Source organism: Pichia membranifaciens (assembly GCF_001661235.1).
Source record: "Pichia membranifaciens NRRL Y-2026 unplaced genomic scaffold PICMEscaffold_2, whole genome shotgun sequence".
In the NCBI taxonomy this organism is placed as follows: domain Eukaryota; kingdom Fungi; phylum Ascomycota; class Pichiomycetes; order Pichiales; family Pichiaceae; genus Pichia; species Pichia membranifaciens.
In genome coordinates this window covers 2,408,314-2,427,682 of record NW_017566983.1, presented here as the reverse complement: position 1 = coordinate 2,427,682, position 19,369 = coordinate 2,408,314, and the positions used below count along the sequence as shown (strand labels likewise).

General features: G+C 46.8%; 10 protein-coding genes across 10 annotated transcripts; 2 read left to right on the top strand and 8 right to left on the bottom strand.

Annotated features, from left to right (window-relative positions):
- Nucleotides 1-102: 102 nt before the first annotated feature.
- Nucleotides 103-1,168, bottom strand: PICMEDRAFT_15999 (hypothetical protein; the record flags this gene model as incomplete). The annotated part of the gene is made up of 1 exon (XM_019161049.1): nt 103-1,168. Exon 1 carries the CDS (start codon nt 898-900, stop codon nt 106-108), a length of 795 nt encoding a protein of 264 aa, XP_019019299.1. The 5' UTR covers nt 901-1,168.
- Nucleotides 772-2,039, bottom strand: PICMEDRAFT_15998 (hypothetical protein). The gene has a single exon (XM_019161048.1). It carries the CDS (start codon nt 1,997-1,999, stop codon nt 1,244-1,246), a length of 756 nt encoding a protein of 251 aa, XP_019019298.1. The 5' UTR covers nt 2,000-2,039; the 3' UTR covers nt 772-1,243.
- A 253-nt stretch (nt 2,040-2,292) lies between these two features.
- Nucleotides 2,293-3,747, top strand: PICMEDRAFT_11100 (hypothetical protein; the record flags this gene model as incomplete). The annotated part of the gene is made up of 1 exon (XM_019159750.1): nt 2,293-3,747. The coding sequence occupies one exon, from the start codon at nt 2,293-2,295 to the stop codon at nt 3,745-3,747; it is 1,455 nt and encodes a 484-aa protein (XP_019019297.1).
- Nucleotides 3,748-3,756: 9 nt separating this feature from the next.
- On the bottom strand, nt 3,757-5,715 carry PICMEDRAFT_15996 (hypothetical protein). The gene has a single exon (XM_019161047.1). The coding sequence runs from the start codon at nt 5,680-5,682 to the stop codon at nt 3,793-3,795; it is 1,890 nt and encodes a 629-aa protein (XP_019019296.1). The 5' UTR covers nt 5,683-5,715; the 3' UTR covers nt 3,757-3,792.
- Nucleotides 5,716-5,867: 152 nt separating this feature from the next.
- Nucleotides 5,868-8,405, bottom strand: PICMEDRAFT_15995 (hypothetical protein). The gene has a single exon (XM_019161046.1). It carries the CDS (start codon nt 8,352-8,354, stop codon nt 6,009-6,011), a length of 2,346 nt encoding a protein of 781 aa, XP_019019295.1. The 5' UTR covers nt 8,355-8,405; the 3' UTR covers nt 5,868-6,008.
- A 129-nt stretch (nt 8,406-8,534) lies between these two features.
- PICMEDRAFT_15994 (hypothetical protein) lies at nt 8,535-11,505 on the bottom strand. The gene has a single exon (XM_019161045.1). It carries the CDS (start codon nt 11,454-11,456, stop codon nt 8,724-8,726), a length of 2,733 nt encoding a protein of 910 aa, XP_019019294.1. The 5' UTR covers nt 11,457-11,505; the 3' UTR covers nt 8,535-8,723.
- A 476-nt stretch (nt 11,506-11,981) lies between these two features.
- Nucleotides 11,982-12,260, top strand: PICMEDRAFT_72158 (hypothetical protein; the record flags this gene model as incomplete). The annotated part of the gene is made up of 2 exons (XM_019164114.1): nt 11,982-12,215; nt 12,240-12,260. 2 exons carry the CDS (start codon nt 11,982-11,984, stop codon nt 12,258-12,260), a joined length of 255 nt encoding a protein of 84 aa, XP_019019293.1.
- A 105-nt stretch (nt 12,261-12,365) lies between these two features.
- Nucleotides 12,366-14,087, bottom strand: PICMEDRAFT_11096 (hypothetical protein; the record flags this gene model as incomplete). Its single annotated transcript, XM_019159749.1, has 1 exon — nt 12,366-14,087. One exon carries the CDS (start codon nt 14,085-14,087, stop codon nt 12,366-12,368), a length of 1,722 nt encoding a protein of 573 aa, XP_019019292.1.
- A 351-nt stretch (nt 14,088-14,438) lies between these two features.
- On the bottom strand, nt 14,439-15,800 carry PICMEDRAFT_31294 (hypothetical protein; the record flags this gene model as incomplete). Its single annotated transcript, XM_019162690.1, has 1 exon — nt 14,439-15,800. One exon carries the CDS (start codon nt 15,798-15,800, stop codon nt 14,439-14,441), a length of 1,362 nt encoding a protein of 453 aa, XP_019019291.1.
- A 1,208-nt stretch (nt 15,801-17,008) lies between these two features.
- PICMEDRAFT_58461 (hypothetical protein) lies at nt 17,009-19,027 on the bottom strand (the record flags this gene model as incomplete). The annotated part of the gene is made up of 1 exon (XM_019163301.1): nt 17,009-19,027. One exon carries the CDS (start codon nt 19,025-19,027, stop codon nt 17,009-17,011), a length of 2,019 nt encoding a protein of 672 aa, XP_019019290.1.
- Nucleotides 19,028-19,369: the final 342 nt, after the last annotated feature.

Sequence of the window (19,369 nt, the reverse complement as noted above, 5' to 3'; positions counted from 1 at the left end):
AACTTTTTTATAGTAAGAGCTGTTAAATAAAAATTATCAAACATTAAAGCGGTAGACATTAGGATAGAAATATAAAATACATAACAAAATAAGAAAACAAAAGACTCAATGCAGACCACTGCATGCACCAAATGATTTATTGATGTTCAGTATGATGGACAATCTGTTAAAGAATATTTCACCAAAAGACAGACCAAGACATATGGCAAAGAAATAGAGAATGACAAAGCTCATGGCAGCAAGCATAATGGCGTAACCGAACATGACAATCGTAAATGCTAAAAGTAATCTAATGACATCGTTCATCAATTCACGTGGACCCATCCAGAAGAGTTTCTTCATAACTTCACCGAATGGAGGAGAGTTTGGGACTGTTGGAGCAGGACTTGCTTTGTCATCGGCAGGGCCGCAGTCGCAGTCTTCCTCGACTATGATGGTGTTGGAGTAGTTATGGAAAACAGCCTGTTCCAAGTAGGAGCTCAAGAAGATCAATCCTCTGAAAAAGAAGGAACAGAAGAACAACACGCAAAAGATACCAAACGCAGCAGCTCCCGAATGCGCATCCAAGCTTCTGAAAAACACTGGCGTGTTCTGATATTTGGTTGTCATCCACATGGTCATCGACATAGAGCTCTTGTTCCCGGCGCCCATGTCCATTCCAGACATGTCCATTGTCGATGTTGCGCTCGCTGTGGCAGAGGTAGCCGTGCCGGACATGTCCATTGACATACTAGGCATACCAGCCATGCTTGCAGATGACATGGACATGGTCATACCTGACATATCCATACCCGTTGACGTTGCAGATGCACTGGAGTGGGTCATTGTCATTTGCATTGCCGATGACGAGGTGGTGGAGCCCATATCCATCCCTGACATATCCATACCTGACATATTCATTTTGCTTTGTTTGTTTTGAGTATTTCCGGTTTGTGCTTACGGGTATTAATTGTAACCTCCAATGCTAGCTAGGCTATAAAAAACGATGGGCCACGGGAAACAGTTCTTTCTCAATGAGGAGTTCAGTCGATAGAGGGAACCATGGTTTAAATACAAAAGCAAGTCGGAAGCGAGGTGTCTGTTTTCGAGACACGGAAGCTTTTATCGTCCTGAGGTTGAATCTCCTCTACCTCTGAAACGGCTTTGGCTGGAGAATATCCAAAATAATCTGCTCAATTTGCTCGAGTGTCCGAAAAGGGAAACAGACCGTGTTGAAATGTGCTCATTTTCTTCAGTGGCTCCGCTAAATCACCACCGCCTCTCCTCGCGACAGCAACTTTGCAACGCTTCGGTACCGCATTACGTAAACCTCCCCGGGGCTCAGCACAAGCTCCTCTGAGTCGATTGGTGCACGGGAGGGCTGCGTACACTGGAGGAAGACGTGCCGGTTGAGATCGGGCTCATCGATCATATCCTGGTCTTCGCCAATGTTGCTGTTTCGAGAACGTGTTTTCTTGAGAAACTGGTCCTCAAAAAGCTCGTATAGCATGGTGAGATGGCCCTCCATGTAAGTCACTTCGTCTCGGTTGAGCTTTTCCCGCTGGCTGTCGTTTTCCTGAATGTGTAATGCGTATTGGTCGATTTTCTGTAATCTGAGCCTCACGTAAGAACGGATGAGAAACTGTACCCGTTCGAGCTCGCTTTCCACAATCACTAGCATGAGCTTGATGTCCTTCTCATGGGTCTGTAGCTCGACACTGTTCATTTCGATAAACTCTAACTGGGCACGAATCCGTTCTAGGATGCGCTCAATCAATCCTTCTTCATACGGCAAAATGTCAGGCACCATTTTCTCCTTAATCCACGCCTGGCGTAAAGATCTCATGTCCTCGTCTTTCTCTCTCTCGCTGGTGCGTTCGTTCCCAGCTCCTCTGGAAGTATTCAGTCCTTCGTAGAACTCATTTTCAAAGTTGTCTATGATTCCCTTTACGATTTGTTGATCGTTTCTCCTCCTATCGTCTCTCCCTTCATTGGAATCAGATAACGCGTTGCCATTCATCTTGAGTACCCTTCAAATCGATAAGAGCTGTATATTATGTAGTCAAAACGGGAAGCAAACCCCTGAAAGGTGAGATACAAGTGAAGGAAAAACAGCTGACACGGGCTGAGCACGTTATCTTGTGTCCCGTAAAACGAGCTCCTCTGGTTCGCGTTTCCTATTTATTGACATGAAAACGACTGACTGTATTTGATTCCGCGTAAACTGTTAAACTATTATATCTTTGATCTGCCTCTCGTTACTTTCCATGCTATAGTAACTGGTTGAGCCGGTCCTAACACACTTTCATCCCCATGGATATTGAAGAACTTTTGCAGCAGAAAAAGAGGAAACTTGAGGAGTTGAAAAAACAAAGGCTAACAAAACAGCAAGACTTGCTTTCACAGATATCCTCTTCAGAAAGGAAAGATGAAACCAATACTGAAGAATCAGATTTAGGTTACGTTAGGCTTCAGCAAGAACATGTCGTAGCAGAAATAGAATCTACTGAAACAGACTATCGAATAACCAATGTGCCTGCCCCATTGAGCCATAAACTCAGTAATTTACCTCAAAACACTATAGACGTGCTACCCCGCCTGCAATATACCAAAAATACTGATACAACCGAATTGGATGACGTATCTGATACCAACTCGGAGAGTCTGACAAAGCAAATAGAACGAGATGTTGAAAAAAGAATAAGAAAAGAGTTGGAGGAGAAGTTCAGGAAGGATTTTGATAAAGCAGTGAAGGCTTTGGAATCCTTGAAACATGTCCAAGTTGAAGAAATAATACCTTCAGAAGAAACAACAGAAAATATGACGCCCAATAGCTTGAAATACCCAGCTACCAAAACTAAGCAAATCAACTCATGTGAGAATAAACCCGGTGTATTTCTTACATTACATGATGACTTCATTTGTATATGGAAAAAAAGAGAATCAGGCATCACATTAGTTGATAACATTCCCTTGTACACCAAAACAAATGTGGCAATATTCGATAGTGGCAATCCAACGAAAATAATAACGGGATCTGAGTCTGGCTATATATATATATTTGACTTGATTAATAAATCTCATTTTCGATCCAATGTACAGCTCAGTCCGATAGTTTCAATATACCAATCATCAGGGTCCCTCATAGTTCTTACAATAGATGGGAACTACATCATATTGGCTATGAATTTGATAGACGTATTGAATCCGATAGTGAATCTCTTTACTTCCCTGGAGTATAAAACCAACAGTGAAGTAAACATAAATCATGAAAATATTATCATATGTGCATGCCAATTTGTTAGTGCTAACAACGTTGTCATCGCATTATTGACAGGAGAAGTGGTTTCTGTCGATTTTGGTCAAAGGAAATTGTCCATGATTTTAGAAACTGTTGATTCAAATGATAAATTGCCTGTCATGTCACTTTCGTATAGTTCAGGAAAAATTATAATTCTAGGATTAGACCATACAATAAAAATTGTGAGTGCAACTACTGGATTGAATCTAGTCAAAACTGAGGACTTACCGGATTTGACATTTTTGGCTGAATGGATGAGTCCATCGCTAGTTGTCACATGTTCTGTACAAAATGTTTTCACCCTGTGGAAACTCCAGAATGAAAAGATGGTCTGTTCAAATTTATCTGACTTTGAAGGTCCCACAAATACTAATCTTACGCTTGTATCAAGCATTAAGGCTCTTGATGCCACTACACTAATCGTCGGAGATCTGAAGGGCAAGGTTCATACGATAAATGTAAATTAGTAATGTACAATTAAATTTATATATTTATTTCATATGCTTTATAAACTATAAAAATTTTTCATAAAGTCCCTGTTTTGCTTCAACCGTGATCTCTCCGAAAAGACGATTCTGTTCGAGTTTTACAGCGTTACCACTCCCTAAAACCAATAATTCAAAAAAAGCTCTGGTAGCACTGCTTTTCTTGTTCTCTGAAAGCTTACAAGCTTCAATAACATCGTCGAATTGAAGAATCGAATTCTTATCAGTATCAAATTTGTTTCTAAGCTCTTGTGCAACTTCAATTGTGCTTTTACTCTTCACTTGCGAATCTGAGTAAGCATCAAAGTCCTCCTCATCATCTTGTGGTCCTGAAGCCTCATGCTCATTCACAGGTACCTCCCCTGAAGTTGTTTGCTGATCGTCGTTATTTTCGAAATCAGGAAGATCTTCGATTTGAGGTGCATCTATATGATCACCAACATTCTCATCAAACACAGGGAATTCTGGAAGATCATGATTGTCAGGCAGTTCTTGTTGGTTTTGAGCATAATCATCATCTACTTGTGTATGCTGCGGTAATTCATCTTCAACATATCCGCTGTCAATGTTAACATTAGACAACAATCTTCTCCTTTTTATTGACTTCCACGATGATCCAATAGTGTGAAGGAACGGTGACTGTAATTCTTGGACCACACTGTCGCAAACCTTTTCCAGCTCCAAACCGTGAGGATTTTGGACTTGAAGTTTCCTCAGTTGACCTGGATATTCACGCTGGTTCCTTTTCAACTCGTCTGTCGATATTTCATAACTAATATCCACAACCAATTTTTTTCTCTGGGTTCTAACTACATCTGTTATTTTGTAGTTGTAGGTTCTCTTTTTAGCCTTTCTATTTCCTTTTCTTGCTGCTGCTGGTACGTCTTCACTTTCACTGCTTTCATAATTTTCCTCCATCTCGTCTGCATGATTATGATTAACAATATTTTGGACAGTATCATCTCTGATCCGAGAATTATCAAAATCATTGTTGTCATCAACCGTAAACTCAAGATCCATATTGTCGACCGCAGAAAGCTGAAAATTACTTATCCCAGCAAGTCCAGCGGCTTCGGTTTCTTGCTGTGGCTGTTTTAGGTCGAGGTCGAGAGGGAGCTCGAACTCATCGGCACCTTCCAAATCATCTACTGGAACTTGCGCTCTTCTTGCTAAAGCATCAATAGAATCGTTACCAACATGGTAGTCAACACCAACATCCTCTTGTTCAAAGTTCGGGACAAAAATATCTGTACCAGTTCCATTTCCGGTGACATCGCTATCATGTCCGTTGTTTCTACCGACACTAACGTCCCCCATCAAAAAATCATCTCCAGCAGGGTCATCTTCGTTTGAATTTTCCCATGACTGAGTATTTATAGCGCTCGAACCAGTGAGTCCAAATACTCTGCCTATGTCAAAAGTCTCTGCATCGTATAAAACATTGGTCTCAGTAACAGTGTCCTTCAAAGTGATACTATCCAAAGACGAAATAACGGTTTGCTCTATTGGTACAGTGATAGACTTTGTGATGGCAAACGCAGACTTTAGCTGGATCAAAGCCAGTGAGACTTCCTCAAACAAGTAACGAGTTTTTCTCGAATATATCTTGACAACACCATAAAGGAGTTGGCCAGAGATACGTAACGTCATAGGTTCAATTTCCTTTTTGACATCATTGCCACTTCCACCTCTGGTCTGTGATAAAAATTGTAGCTGAGAATTCGAGTCGTTAGTAAAGATAAGGTTTGGATTTGAGACAGAGTTGACATAATCGCTTGATTGTTCTATTGCACGAGTAGAATCGGTGATCGATGTATTCAAATACTGCCGTTTACTGAGTTTTTTCTCTAAACTCGACGCAAGCCACGCACAAGCAAGCGGGCTGTTTCCATAAAGCAAAGTATTATTCACAGACATTGGCTTTGCAGCTCTTAGAAAGTGGAGTATCTCTATCTGGCAATGTTATTCGAGGAGTTGTAAGTTCATCCGTGTAAACAACAGAAACTCTTAGATCATGTCAGAAAAGGCTTACGCGTCGCGGTGAATTATCTTTTTCTGATATAGGGAGCGGATAATGGCAGAGTTGGCCATTTTGGGAAATACAGTGGAATAGGTACCTTAAAAAGGCTTTTGTGTAAACGTTATAAAATGTGGCCTACAGTATCCTACAAAAAAAATAATGCTTATAAGAGATTAGATCATTCAGTAAAAAGGAAGTAAAACACTAATCAATCAAAAGTTGACTATGGTGCGCTAGAACTAAACCAGAGCTTGGAAATGATCGAGCCTATGTTATCTTTAACGAATGGAATGAACTGTTTTGCACTTTCACCGATGGGTGTGTAGACACTGAATTGCCAAGCAGGAAGCCAATTAATGTAGCGGTAATTCTCTATAACCCCTACCATTCCAAGACAGGTAGGACTGAAAAGAACAAAAAAGATGATGGTCACAGCATATAGAAAAGCAAACACAGCCGCTCTCATGAATTTATTCCAACTGGAAGTTATTTGATCTATGGAGAAGCCGCACATAAAAATGGCAAAGTATAATGCTGGCATGTAGTGATGAAAATAGGTGACTCTACCCATTACAATGAATGGAAGATAGTGGAAAACATAGCCGAGAAATGGGACAATACCTGTCATGAAAATTTTCCACAAAGAGTATTCATCAAGAGACAAGGTCTGGTGTTTCCATTTGAATGCTATTATAGCTAGAGTCGCAACATAGAGAGGGAGGCATAATGTTGTAAACCAGATGATGAAAGGGTTCCCAAACATATAGTATTTTCTGACATGAGGTGACCATCCGCTCATTCTGATAGCACCTAACATTAGTGGCCATTGCCACCATGAAGAAGCAATACTATCGTTCTTAGATGGGTCTGGGGTGAGTGCATTATTCGAAGCTGCCATGGAACGCTGAAGCTGAATAAAGTCTTTGAAGAAACTTGACTTTGGATACCCATAATCTTCGTCAGCCTCAAATGTTGTTTTTTCTACCGTCTCTATATTCCAATTTGCAGCTGTGTTGAAGATCGAACCTATGGAATTAATTGCTGGAGCATCTAGGCAGACAACCTCACCTTGTTGAAATCCCCAAGTGGGATAACTTTTACCTGTGGTTCCAAGGTAACATCCAAGAACTTTATGCCTTAGTCTAAAAGTAGTCGACACTGGGTGCACGTGCTTCTCAAACTGTTCGTCATTCTCATTAAGCTCGGCGTATGTCACATTTGAAGAGTGAAGTTGAGAGACAATTTCCACGACCCAATCATCTTTGGAATCGCCAACTTCATCAGATCCATACCCCGAAACCTCCCTATAATTTTTGCTAACGTGACCAGGAACTTCGTGAGAGTGCAAATTTCCCTGAGTCAAAAGATGCGACAGACGTATTTCATCCCCATCTTTCAAGAAACCAGTTAGTTTGTTACCAGAACGGGAATTACTAATTCTCCAAATATTATTGGTATCTTTGAAGCCATATGTCGTGATCTGATGCTGGTTACTGCCACCAGGATAGACCTGTTGATGTGAATGTAAAAGATTAGAGTTCATACCTTGAGATCGCAATGTTATTTCATCGTTTAGTTGAACATATCTAGGTTGTGCAAGTATGTCTGTTGAGGCCATGTTGGCTTGGAATAAAGTATTCATTGATCCACTCCCATCACCTGGTAAATATAATAAATCCAAATGGATCCTAAAAAATAAGATGTAGAGAGAAGTTGGTATGACAATCAAGCATATTATTCTCTTGAGCCAAATTTTGGCGTACTTGAGCCACGAAAAATTGGTGTCCCAGAATTTGACCCAAAGGTCAATAATGGTATAGATACCAACCACTGCTGTCACAAACAGGCCGACCCACTTGACACTGCACACACACCCAATACTCAAGCCTAACAGGGCTAACCAGTATGACTGCTTCCTGGATTTTCCTTCGGTTGACCTATATCTATGCACTTGTGCTAGACATAAGAATGTAGTGGCAGTAAATATGAATAAGAACGAATCCAAAAGGACAAACTTTCCTAAGACAATAAAGCTTGATTCTAGGCAGATCATGAGTGAAATCAGATAACTTGTTGGTAGATTCACATTTAAACTTTGACACGTAAGCCAAGAGATAGGAGCAAGTAGTGAGCTGAAACAAATCTGGAAAAGCCTCATTCCAAAATAGTTGATTTGTTCAGGGTATTCCGAGCCTGATTCAAAGTTATAATCTGGGTTCTGACTTGGGTCATATCCAACCAACCATTCTGAGAGCCCACAAAGCATTTTACCTAATGGAGGATGAACATCGTGATAAAAGGTATGTCTATTGTAGAATGACCCAAACTTTGCAAAATGGGCTTCATCCCAAACAACGGTATTATTTGCACCTAGTTCGTAATATCTCAAGTAGAAAGATACTATAGTCAACAATAGCGGCACCATAAAGGTAGTAAAGCAAATCGACCTCTTGCGATTTGACTTTCTGCTGGTGTTCTCGACGGTCTTACCGTCCACCACAATTGAAACATTAATTCCCTTGTTTCGTGACAATGGTTTACCGTCTACACGGCGTTGCTTTATTGGCATTTAATTTATATGTTCAAGTATGGCGGCTGTAACTTTTCAACGTAAGAGATCAGTAAAGCAATGCTTTCTGCCCCTTTTTCCACTTCCAATGACGTGGAATGATCATATTTTCGTTTCATGCTCGGCTTTGCAACGCGTTTTCTGAGATAAACATTTTTTTTAACGTGAACTCAAGAATCAGGTTAGAAAATGAATTTCTGATATGCTATATAAAGGTTTTATATGTTTGTATTTGTATAGGACATGAATAAAATTTTAAACCAAAGAAATTATAAAGTGGAACGACATTAAATTAGAAGAAGAAATTCGTTAACATGTAGGAAGGAAGATAGGCTAAAGGTGGACATATATAATTTAAATCATTAATTTTCATGCATTATCAAAATTCAAATACTCCATCCCATTGTACAACTCATCCATACCTTTGTTCGTAGACATGCTAATGTTAGATCCACCGGTAATTTGTGGGTGGTTAAAGCCTTGGTTAGCCAACCCATGAGGTTGTTGTGAATTGAACAGACTAGTTAACCCTGTATTGGCAGGGAAAGTAGCCTGCCTACTGGTATTCGGAGTGGTTGGAGCTGTAAGCCCTTTATTACGCAGTAAGTTAAGGGATGCAGTGGAAGAGGAATGATGCAATTGATGGGTTTGCTGTTGTGATTGCTGTTGCAATTGTTGGAGACTTCCCACATTCATTCCCATGGCCATATTCATGTTCATGTTAGACATCGGTAAACCCATAGATGATTGCTGGTTATTAAAAGCATATTGTGGGTTCTGAGAAATAGTTCTTGGTGATTGTTGCCTGTATCTGTTTGTATTCAACGATAAACTAGGGTTTGTGTTAATGACGTTATGGGAATGAGATCTTATCAAGGAAGGCTGGAAATTAAGCGAAGCGTTTGCACTATTCATATTGCCTCCCGTAAGCTGTTGTGCCTGAACTCGTTGATCTAACACTTCAGGCCTTTTAACAATTACTACGCCATCCTCACTAAATTCACTCAAATTAAGAAATTTGCACAATTGGGTGATATAATTCCTCGAGTTTGTTGATAAACTTGCCGAAGAAAATTTCAGCTCTGCTAAAGATGTATACTTAAATTCTTCTCTGAACAGTATCAACCTGGTGTAAATTTCCAAGACTTCAGAATTGTTAAAGTCCAGTTCAGATGGAGGAGTGGGTAGTTGATCAACAGGAGGAATAACAACTAGACCCTTATCTATTTGGTTATTGCTGTCACTAATGTTTTGACTGCTGTTATTGTTGACGTTATTGTTACTAGTGTTTGATGTGTTAGCATTGGTCGCACTCGAAGGTGGAGGTACCAGGTTAGGCAGGTTATTCTGGTTTAGTGGAGTTGCGGGTGGTGCTGATACCGTAGAATAAAGAGAAGCTAGTGATGTTACAGAGTTGGAACGATGCTGTTCTTCTAGCTGGCAACGTTTCTCCTTTTTCTCACGCTCTATCCTTTCCCTCTCTTGTAGTGGGAGCATTTTCTTATACTCCACACGTAGTTTTCTACCATCGATTTCTCTACCATTCATCATAGATACAACCATTGCCGTTTCTTCTATCGAGTTGAAGTTGGCAAATGCCAACCCTCTGAACACACCATTATCGAAATGATAGTTAAAGGCATAAGGTAATGGCAAGTTGAGTTTTGACATCACGTTGAGCAGTTGCTCTCTTTTGATAGCAAAAGGAATATTTTTGATGACTATGGCAGTTGGTATAAGCTCGTCATCATCAGCAATGTTAGGCTTGTTGCTGCTATTGTTATTACTGTTGTTCGCAGAGTTTTGATTGGTAGCGGTGTTAGTGTTGATGGTGGTGGTGGTGTTATTGTTAATGTTATTGTTACTGGTATTGTTGTTAAGGTTGTTGGACGCCGAATTAGTGGCCGTAGGTCCAGTAGTTGCCTTATGGAGAGTAATATTGCTGCTGTTACTATTTGGGTAATTTGGGTAGCTTTGGTAGTTGCTGCAATTGCCGTAATTTGAAGGGTACGTGCTGCCTGTGTTCATGACTGTCTCGTTGTTGTTTGGAGGCGAAATGTTGTTTGGCAATTTCATGTACTGGGGCTGTCTCAACTGCTGCTGCTGGGATAACTGGTTGATTGGGTTGGAGTTCAGCGATGAGAGCATCGACGAGGAGGCCAAGAGACTGAGGTTGGTTGCTAGGTTCTGAGCGTTCGGGTTCAGACTGGAGTTGAAGTTTGACGCCGGGTCGTTCCCGGTGGAGTGGGACGACAGATCGTTGAGCGAAGAGTACTGGTGGAAGTTCAAGTTCGGAGACAACTGTGCTTGCTGCTCAATCCAGGGGGTGACATTTAGTAAAGAGTTACTCTGCTGTTGGGGCAACCAGTTTGGATTGAAGCTGTTGTTTGTAGAACCGGTCAAAGTCTGCTGCTGGAGCTGTGCGGTGGCTTGCTGCTGCTGCTGCTGCGGTGGCTGCGTCGAAAACGGCGACTGTGCCTGGGAGAGGCTTGGGAAGGGCTGTGGCCTGCTCTGAGGCTGGCCGTGCTTCAGCTGCGAGCCCGAGTCGATGGTGGAGGATGTCACGTCGAGGTCGTTGCTTTCATCTGCCGCGTGCTTGACTATGGCCTGTTTGACAAGGCCGCCGTCGTCCCCCCTGGCCTGGTGGTCATGCGGGTGCGTGCTGCTCTCGGCGATAGGGCCGCCCTGGTGGGGCTGCATACCGCTGTTGGTGTCCTGTGTGTTGTTCGTGAGCGTCGTGTGGATCGAGTTCGAGGCGGCGGTGGCTGCCGTCGTGTCCACGGGCGAGAGGTTCGACAACGTCTGCACCACGGACGCCGACGCCGACGCAGAGCTCTGCAGCTGGTTTAACAACGACCCGTTCAGGCCCGACACCGGCGTCAACGTCCCGAAGTGTCTCGACTGCGACACCCGGGACGACAGCAGCGAGTTGCCCGTTGTATTCGGCGGGATCGCCGTCAGAGAGGCGTTGGCTGCAGCCTGCCGCTCTGAGGCGTAGAACGACGAGTCGTAACCCGTCGACGATAAGGAGGAAATCGACGCCCGACGCCCAGAGGTGTCGATGTCTGACTTGGCGTCCTGTGCAGAGTTATTGGTGTCCATCCTGTGTATGCATGTCTCTGCTGCTGCTCTGCCTCTTCCTGCTCACCCGCCCCCTTCAGGGCCCAAGCTCAGCGCTTTCTTCTTCACCTTCCTTCTTCTTCAACCCTTACCCTCTACTGTCCTCTCTCCTCCCTTCCCTCTGCCTCACAGCGGTATCAGGCCAGCCACCACCGCCACAGGTGCCGCGACACAATTTCCCGTTGCAGTGGCGGTGCACGGGTAGCCCTTGATTACCCGGCCGGGAGGCAGACCTGCTTCGAGGCCGTCGGAGGACACGTAGGGCGGGATCGGGCACAAGGTCAAGAGACGGTTCTGGGACAAGACGTGTTGATAAGAGACAAGGCAGGGGGAAGTAAGCCGTTGGATTGGTTTGCGCAACAAGACACAGAACATCACAGAAATGGTACGTTTGAGAGACGCCTGAGAGGCAAGCGGCGGCGGCGGCGGCGGCGGCGATGGTGGCAGATGGGCTGACCAGACAAGCACGATACTAACGTTTCCCGATTGGCGATTGCCAGAATACACATGGTGCAGGCTTCGACAGCAGTTCCAGGTGGCGCAAAGACCCTTGCCAAGAGAAAGGCGACGCAAGAAAACAAGCTGAAGCAGCAGCAGCAGAACCAGCCTAACTCCTCGAGGGCTGCCGGCGCCGGCGGTTCGTCGTCCTCGATGTTGAAGATCTTCAACGAGGAGGCTCAGGGCTTCAAGATCGACCCGTTGGTGGTGTTGGTGTTCGCCGTGGCGTTCATCTTCTCTGTCGTGCTCTTGCACGTGCTTGCAAAGCTCACGGGCAACATCTTCTGATGACGTGCTGTATACCGTCCTGTATAGTTTTTTCCTACAATCTCCGTCCAAGCATTAATCTGAAAAAAGTGTCTATCCTGTTCGCTATACTCTGGTCTGTTCTATTTACATGTCCTGGAGAAGCGCCTCGATCACTTGATCCGCAAACGCAATATCTACAATGTGCTTGTCCTCGCCGGACTTGGACTTCTCCACGCTCCAGTTCCACTCACCCTTTTTGCTCTCGTGCAGCTCCCGGAACGTCTCGCTGAAGAAGACGCCTCTCACCTCAATCTCCACGAGCGGTACCAGCTTGCCGACGATGACCTGGAGCGGAACGCCGATCATCTTGCTCTTGCTCAACTTCTTGCCGAAACCGATGTCCTCGCTGCCGTCCACTTCGACCTTCACACCGCGGCCCGTCAGCCTGGCAATGAACCCGTCGAACGCAGCAGTGCTGTCAGCTCCAGCGTCCTCCGCCTGCCCGCTTTTGATGACGCTCACGTGGAGAGGAGCAATCCGGGCAGGCCAGCGCAAACCCTTCTCGTCCCGCAATATTTCGGCCACTACTCCAACAATCCGGCTCACACCGATGCCGTAGCAGCCCATCTCGTAGTGTTTTTTCGACCCGTCCTTGTCAATGAACGTGGCATCCAATGGAGCGCTGTACTTTTCTCCCAAGTAGAAGGTATGACCCACTTCCACACCTTTCATCTCCTTCAGCTTTCCGGTGCCGCAGCTGGAACAGATGTCTCCCTCTTGCGCCTCTGTGATGTCCAACCCCTGGAACGTGATCATGTGGTTCTTACTAAAGGTCACAGGTAGGTCGGGCATTTTCGATCCCGGCCCGACATTAACGTCGCACAACCTGTAGATCGTCATCAAGTTGTCATTTGCGTTGTTGGTCTCTTCGAAGAGGGAAAGCGCCTTGGCTCCTTCCCCAAACTGTTCGTCGATCTCGACCAAGTCCTCCTCTTTGACAAACTTGAGAGAGAGCTTCCGTCCTTTGGGGTAGTAGATGCAGATCAATTCCTTGTTTTCGTTGAGGTAGTAAGAAACGTCACTCTCGTCGACATATCCCTCGGATTTCTCACTGCGCACCCGTTCCACATTGCCACACGCGTGGCATTCCGGACACTCAACAACAGTGTCTTCACCAACTTCGCTGACAATATGCCATTCGTAACTCAAATCTCCGCCAATGTCACCGCTATCAGCATTGGCCTTGACAAATGGTAATCGTAAATCCGTGAAAATCTTGGCATATATGTCGTTCATCTTCTCGAAACTCACGAGGGCTTCTTCCTTCCCTGCATCAAAACTATAAGCGTCCTTCATCACAAATTCTCGGCCACGCAACAACCCGCCCCTCGATCTCTTCTCATTCCGGTACTTCCTGGTAATCTGGTAGACGATGAAGGGCATCTTCTTATAACTATTTAGGTGCGGAGTGACAAGCGAAGTGATTTCCTCTTCGGCGGTGGCAGCAAGGCAGTACTCCCCCAGCTTGAAGAGCTCATTGTTCTGCCAACGATTGGTTTTCGCCCACAACGAACTGTGAGAAAGAGAAGACAAAGAAACCTCCACGCAGCCTGCATCCTTGTGATGCTTATGGATTATGCCGCTAACGTTTTCCAATGTTGCCTGACCGAGCGGAAGCCAATGAGTAAGTCCTGAATTTGGCTGTGCAATGTATCCAAGTTTGATAAGAAGTTCCGGTGTGGTCAACTTGGCCAACTGCTTCAGACTAAGGTTTGGTGGTGGGTGTGAGAAAATAGTTGTTGTGCTCACGCTTCTCCTTGCCTGCGGCGCCCTGGCAAACGCCCGTTTGCAAGACATTAGCAGCATATTTTTTGTAATCCAGATATATGCTATGATTAGTCTTGAGCTAAGTAGTCTTTGCGGTTTTACCGTTTTTAATTTTATTTCCTATACCTGCATCAGCTCAGCATACTCCTGCTCCACAGCCTCTTTTTGCCAAACTAGCGACTCTCGCGAGTATTTTCATGTTGGACATTTTCGGGTTGATTTCCTTCTTAGTATCAGGATCTAAATTTATAGAATTATTTGTATTCATTGTATTACTGATATAGTTTATTATAATTTACAGTGCTTGCAACAATCACAAAATCATTGCTGTCTTCCACGCGTGCTCAACACGGGTGGGAAGGAGGAGAGGGGGAAAAGTTTAGGACGGCATCACCGTGTTTCGAGCTTGGAATGCTCAAGTCTCACGAGATGGGCCTTCACAAAGTCGGACAGCTCATCATTTCCGATCTCCTCAAAGAGTCTGAACCCATTAAAGTCTGTATCCAATATCGAGGTCATGATCTTCCAGACGTCGTACTCAAAGTCCTGACCCAGCGTCTGCCGGAAGGGAACACTCTTACCATCTTCCTGGGCGTTACGGATGAATGTCCATTTTCTCTCTAGCTTGTCACCCTTGAAGAAGCCCTTCTTGAACATCGACACTATGTCAAGCTTTGGATAGTTTATATGCAAGAACCAGTACTTGGAGAAATTGCTAGGGTCTGTTTGGAGTATACCTTGCCCCACATATGCGCCTTGCTTATCTTTGTAACCAAAGCTCTTGGTAATATGCCCTGTGATCAGATACGAGTTGTCACCTGTGACTCTACTGGCGAGGAAGAATGTTTCCTTGTCGCCCTCTCCGGGGAAACCCTGGGAGAACAACGGGTAAAAATACTGTGGGCCGTAATAATTGTAGTAATAGGCAAGTAGTAAGGTCCTAATGTGGTGTTCCTTATTGATGAGGATTTGTCCGGCTTCCACGGAGGGAGTAGACGAGATCGGATCGGCGAACCGCGTGAGGCCGGCCATCGAGTAGAAGTTATAGTTTGTCGATCTTTTCCAGAAGTCTGCCCAGGAGATGAATCCTGTCTTCAAGTAGTTTGGGTTGTTGAACATGTCTGCGACGCTGCTGATGGGTATGTTGTCCGAGTCGAGGTACAAGATCTCGTTGAACGAAGTCAACAACATCGCCAACGACTTGTACTGGTACCCCGATAGATTGTACAGCTGGCCGTAGCTGAGGTAGTCACTGAAGAAGGAGCACTTCACGTTCGGATACACGAGGGAGATTTTGTTACAGTGGTTGTCGTGCTTGTCCCTGAAGGGGACAAAAATCTCGACCGGCGTCTTGTCCTTCAGCACGTCTCTGATGTACTTGATGGAAAGGATGGTAAGCCAGTAGTAGCCCTTCCCGGAGACGTACACAATTCCCTTGTTGTCCTTGGTGTTGCTCCGGGTGGCAGCCTTCTGCAGGTTCGCAAACGGCCCGAAGCGGGGGGTAAGGTACTCGCCGAGCAGACTCGTGTGCAACCGCGTGATCTCGTTCTGCTGGGCGTCGTCGACGTTCAAGATCGTCGATAGCGACTTCGGAGTCAACTTCATGTGGTGCTGGAAGCCGTAGTACTGCCAGTACGACTTGGCGTCCAAGTTGTACTCGGAGAAGTTGGCGCACCGGGGGGCCAGCGTCGACGAATAGAGCGCCGTGAACTTCGAGATGTCGCTGTGGAACGGCGACCGCAACACGAACATCTGCAACACGGAGATGTCCAGCAGCGAGAGCAGCAGCACGGCACACGTGCCCAGGAATGCCACCAGCGTCAGCTTCTTAAATACCCTGTTCAGGCGGTAGCGGGAGTAGCCCATGGTGTCGTGTGTCTCGGTCGTTGATGGTGTTCCTGGAAAAGAAGATACAGCAACAGCAGAGTCAGCGGACGCAGGAAGACCAAAACGAAAGCCGGTGCCAAGGCCAGACAGAGCACCCTCTCGGGCCCGCCTGCCGCCACAGGCACCCCATCCCAAACACGGGCTTCATCATCTTTGTTGATCCTCTCTCCTCTCTCTCTCTCTCTCTCTCCTCCCTCTCCCTGTCCTCCCTGTTTCCTCTCCCACACTCTGCCTGGCTCCCGCCATGCGAAAAAGGACGGAAACGCGAGAGAGGCCGAATGCGGCGGCGGCTGGAATAGCCCTTCCTGCACAGTGACAGATTTCCCCGGGCCGTGAGCCGGAAGGTATTTGGACACGGGAGGAGAAGGGAAGAAGGGCAGGCCTGGGCAGCAGGGGCCAATACGGGCAGAGCAAGGTGAAGAGAGACGGCGGATGACGGGGAAGGCGGCTCGGGCGGTGTCGTTGGAGCGGATCCTGTCCCAACTGGCAGTGCATATAAAAAGCTTGGTGTAGTCGTTGGAGGTGGAGTTTGTGTTCGGAGTGTAGTTGAGAAGAAAGCTGGTGTAGCATACAGTAGTAAAAACCACCCAATCCAACCGCACAGAAACAGCATGTTATCCAGAACATTCAGAAGCACCATCAAACCAACCGCAAGCTCGCTTGCGGTCGCTGCGAGATCGAGACCTGCGGTGTACCAGTACTCCACGTTGGGCGACAAGGCCAAGAAGGTGGGCGACAAGGTCGGGGAGGCTGCACAGGCCGCCAAGGAGAAGTTCAACAAAGCCACGGCGGACGCCAACGCCAAGGCAGACGACTTGAAGGCGGATGCGAACGCCAAGGCGGACGAATTGAAGGAGAAGGCCAAGTCGCAGGCGGAGAAGACGGGCGACGACTTGGACAAGCTGCGCCAGTAGCTAACGGGGCTGCAGCGTCCGCTGAACAGCATTATTCTACTCAAACACATTTTTTATACTGGTGTATGCGTGGTATATAAAGGAAGAAATCTAAAAATTAGTTAATTGCGAGATAACTGGCGTAGAGTGGTGGATATATGATACAGAGGATGGCGCACATCAGGCAGTAAAGGTTTCGTACTCTATTTCCAGTGAGGTGTCGAAACTGTTGGCAGCAGCAGCAGGGCCTGGGGCAATGGTGGGGTTGCTGCTGGAGTTGGGTATTGTGGAGAAGGCATCTTTGAAGTGGTCGACGCTGTTCCCGGAGTAGAGGCTGATCCTCTTGGTAGGCGAGCCGCCGGAAGAGGAGGGCGGGGATATGGGCGAGAGGTAGACCACTCTGGAATGCGAGTGGTCGGGGGTGAGCGAGCTGCTGCCCGACGAGGACGACCAGTTGTTGTTCAGGCTGGGGCTGGACGCGGAGTTCGGGATCGAGGGGCTCAGAAACCCGCCCTGGGGCTCCGCCGAGGGACAGATGTCCACGATCCGGAAGTGCTTCAAGCCGGCACGGGCGCCCGCATTCGAATGATCGCTGACGAACTCATTGTGGAGTGTCTTCTGCAACGACGACATAATAATGGTTCTTCTCTCTTCGTGGAGCTTCTGGCTGTAGATCTTGTCCAGCTGTTTCACCGTGTTCTCGGATCGCGTCAACGCCGCCTGCAGGTCTCTCACCTCGTTCTTGAGCATCTTCATGATGTCGCTGTCACTCAGGTTCCCGTCTGCAGGGTTTTCAAAGCTGTCCTCGCCCTGGTACTTCTCCACCGACCGCGTGTAGCACTCCTGGAGCTGCTCGGGTATTTCGCTGGCGTCGCCCATAATAAGGAAGAAGCTGTCCTTCTGCTTCACAAAGTTGGGTATCCTCTCGATCATGGTTCTGGAAAGCGTGGTGCACCTGTCGGCGGCCGCCTCGCTCTGTTTCAGCTCTGCTTTCAACAGGGCAATGTCCTTCAGATGCGTCTCGTTTTCGTTGGTCAGGTTCTCCACCTCGCTTTCGATGCTCACGTACTTGGTCGCCAAGTCTGAAAACTCCTCCTCCAACTTGATGTACTTCTCGTCGTTGGCCACAATAGAGCTCGAGTCGTGTCCCAGCTCGATGTCCTTCAACTTCTTCTTCAACCCCTTGTTCTCGCCCTTCACGCTCAGAAGAATCTTCTGGAGCTCGGCCTTCGACAGACTGTCGTACTCGCTCTCATCAACGTCCTCGTCCTCGTCCTCGTCCTCGTAATCCTCTTCATCGTCGTCATCTTCATCGATCGACTCCCAGTCGTTGACGGTGGTGCCGTAGTTCGCAGGGTCGCCGTCGTTGACGTTGAGTGCGTGGCCCATCCCGTTCATTATGGTCGGAAACGCTAGTTTCCGAGCGTTTTCGTCGTTCGTCATTGACATCGGAGAGCCCACCACGCCACCGTTCTGGGCGGAAAACCGTCTCTGCAATGAGGGCGTGGGGGACCCGTTGGCCACCGGCATGTTCACCTGCGGCTGCTGCGCCATGTTAATGAGCTCGCCCGACGTGTTCACAGAGTTCAAGTACATGTATGACTCTCTGAAGCCTTTCTTTCCTTTTCGCTGTTTCGCCACCCGGACACCCTGTTGCTGCTGTTGTTGTTGCTGTGGGGCATACTGGTAGCCCGGATATGCCTGGTTCGCCCCCAGGTAGTTCTGTTGCTGCTGCTGCTGGTAGTTTGGATACTGTCCCTGGCCGTAATAGCCTTGCTGCGGGTAGTACCCCTGCTGGAAGCTCGGGTTGCTGTGGTTGCTGCTGCTGTACATCTGAGCGTTGTACTGCACCTGTGGGTACCCGGCGTACCCCTGCTGGGCCATGGCCATCTGCTGGTTCGCCATCATCATCTGCTGCTGCTGCTGCTGCTGCTGCTGCTGCTGCTGCTGCTGGCTTGCCTGGTTGTTGCTCGACTGGTAGTCGCCGCTGGACACCTCGCTGAACAAAGACGTGCCGTCAAACAACGAGCTTTTGCTCTTGGCCATCGCACCGTTGTACAGCACGCTCTGCGTCTTGTTCCTGTGTTTCTTCTTGTTTGAGTTTTCGAGCTGGACTGACAGGTCCGTCTGCCTCAACCCTGCCCGGGCTATTCCAGACGAATTGTCGTCGTACATCGCTATAGTGTGGGCTGCCTCCATTGTGTTGCGCCTCTGCCGTGACTGTTTCTGCCTTTTGTTTCCCGCGGGTCTCTATGTTCACTCCGCTGCTGTGTGTCCTGTGTCCGGAAATGCTTGTCCAGTGCTCACCTCCCGCAGCACATGTACTACCAGCACTACCACAATAAGGTTTGCGCAGAACAATCTGCAGAAATGTGATACATCCTCCAAACCCAAATCGACGGAAGTAGGCAGGCGCCTTTCGCAGGTTGGCCCCGAAAGAGGGAATAGGGAAAAAAAACACGAAACCGCCCTAGACGCGGCACCGCGACGCGAAACACCAGGGCAGAAAACGTCTACTGTGGAGACGCAGACACATAATCG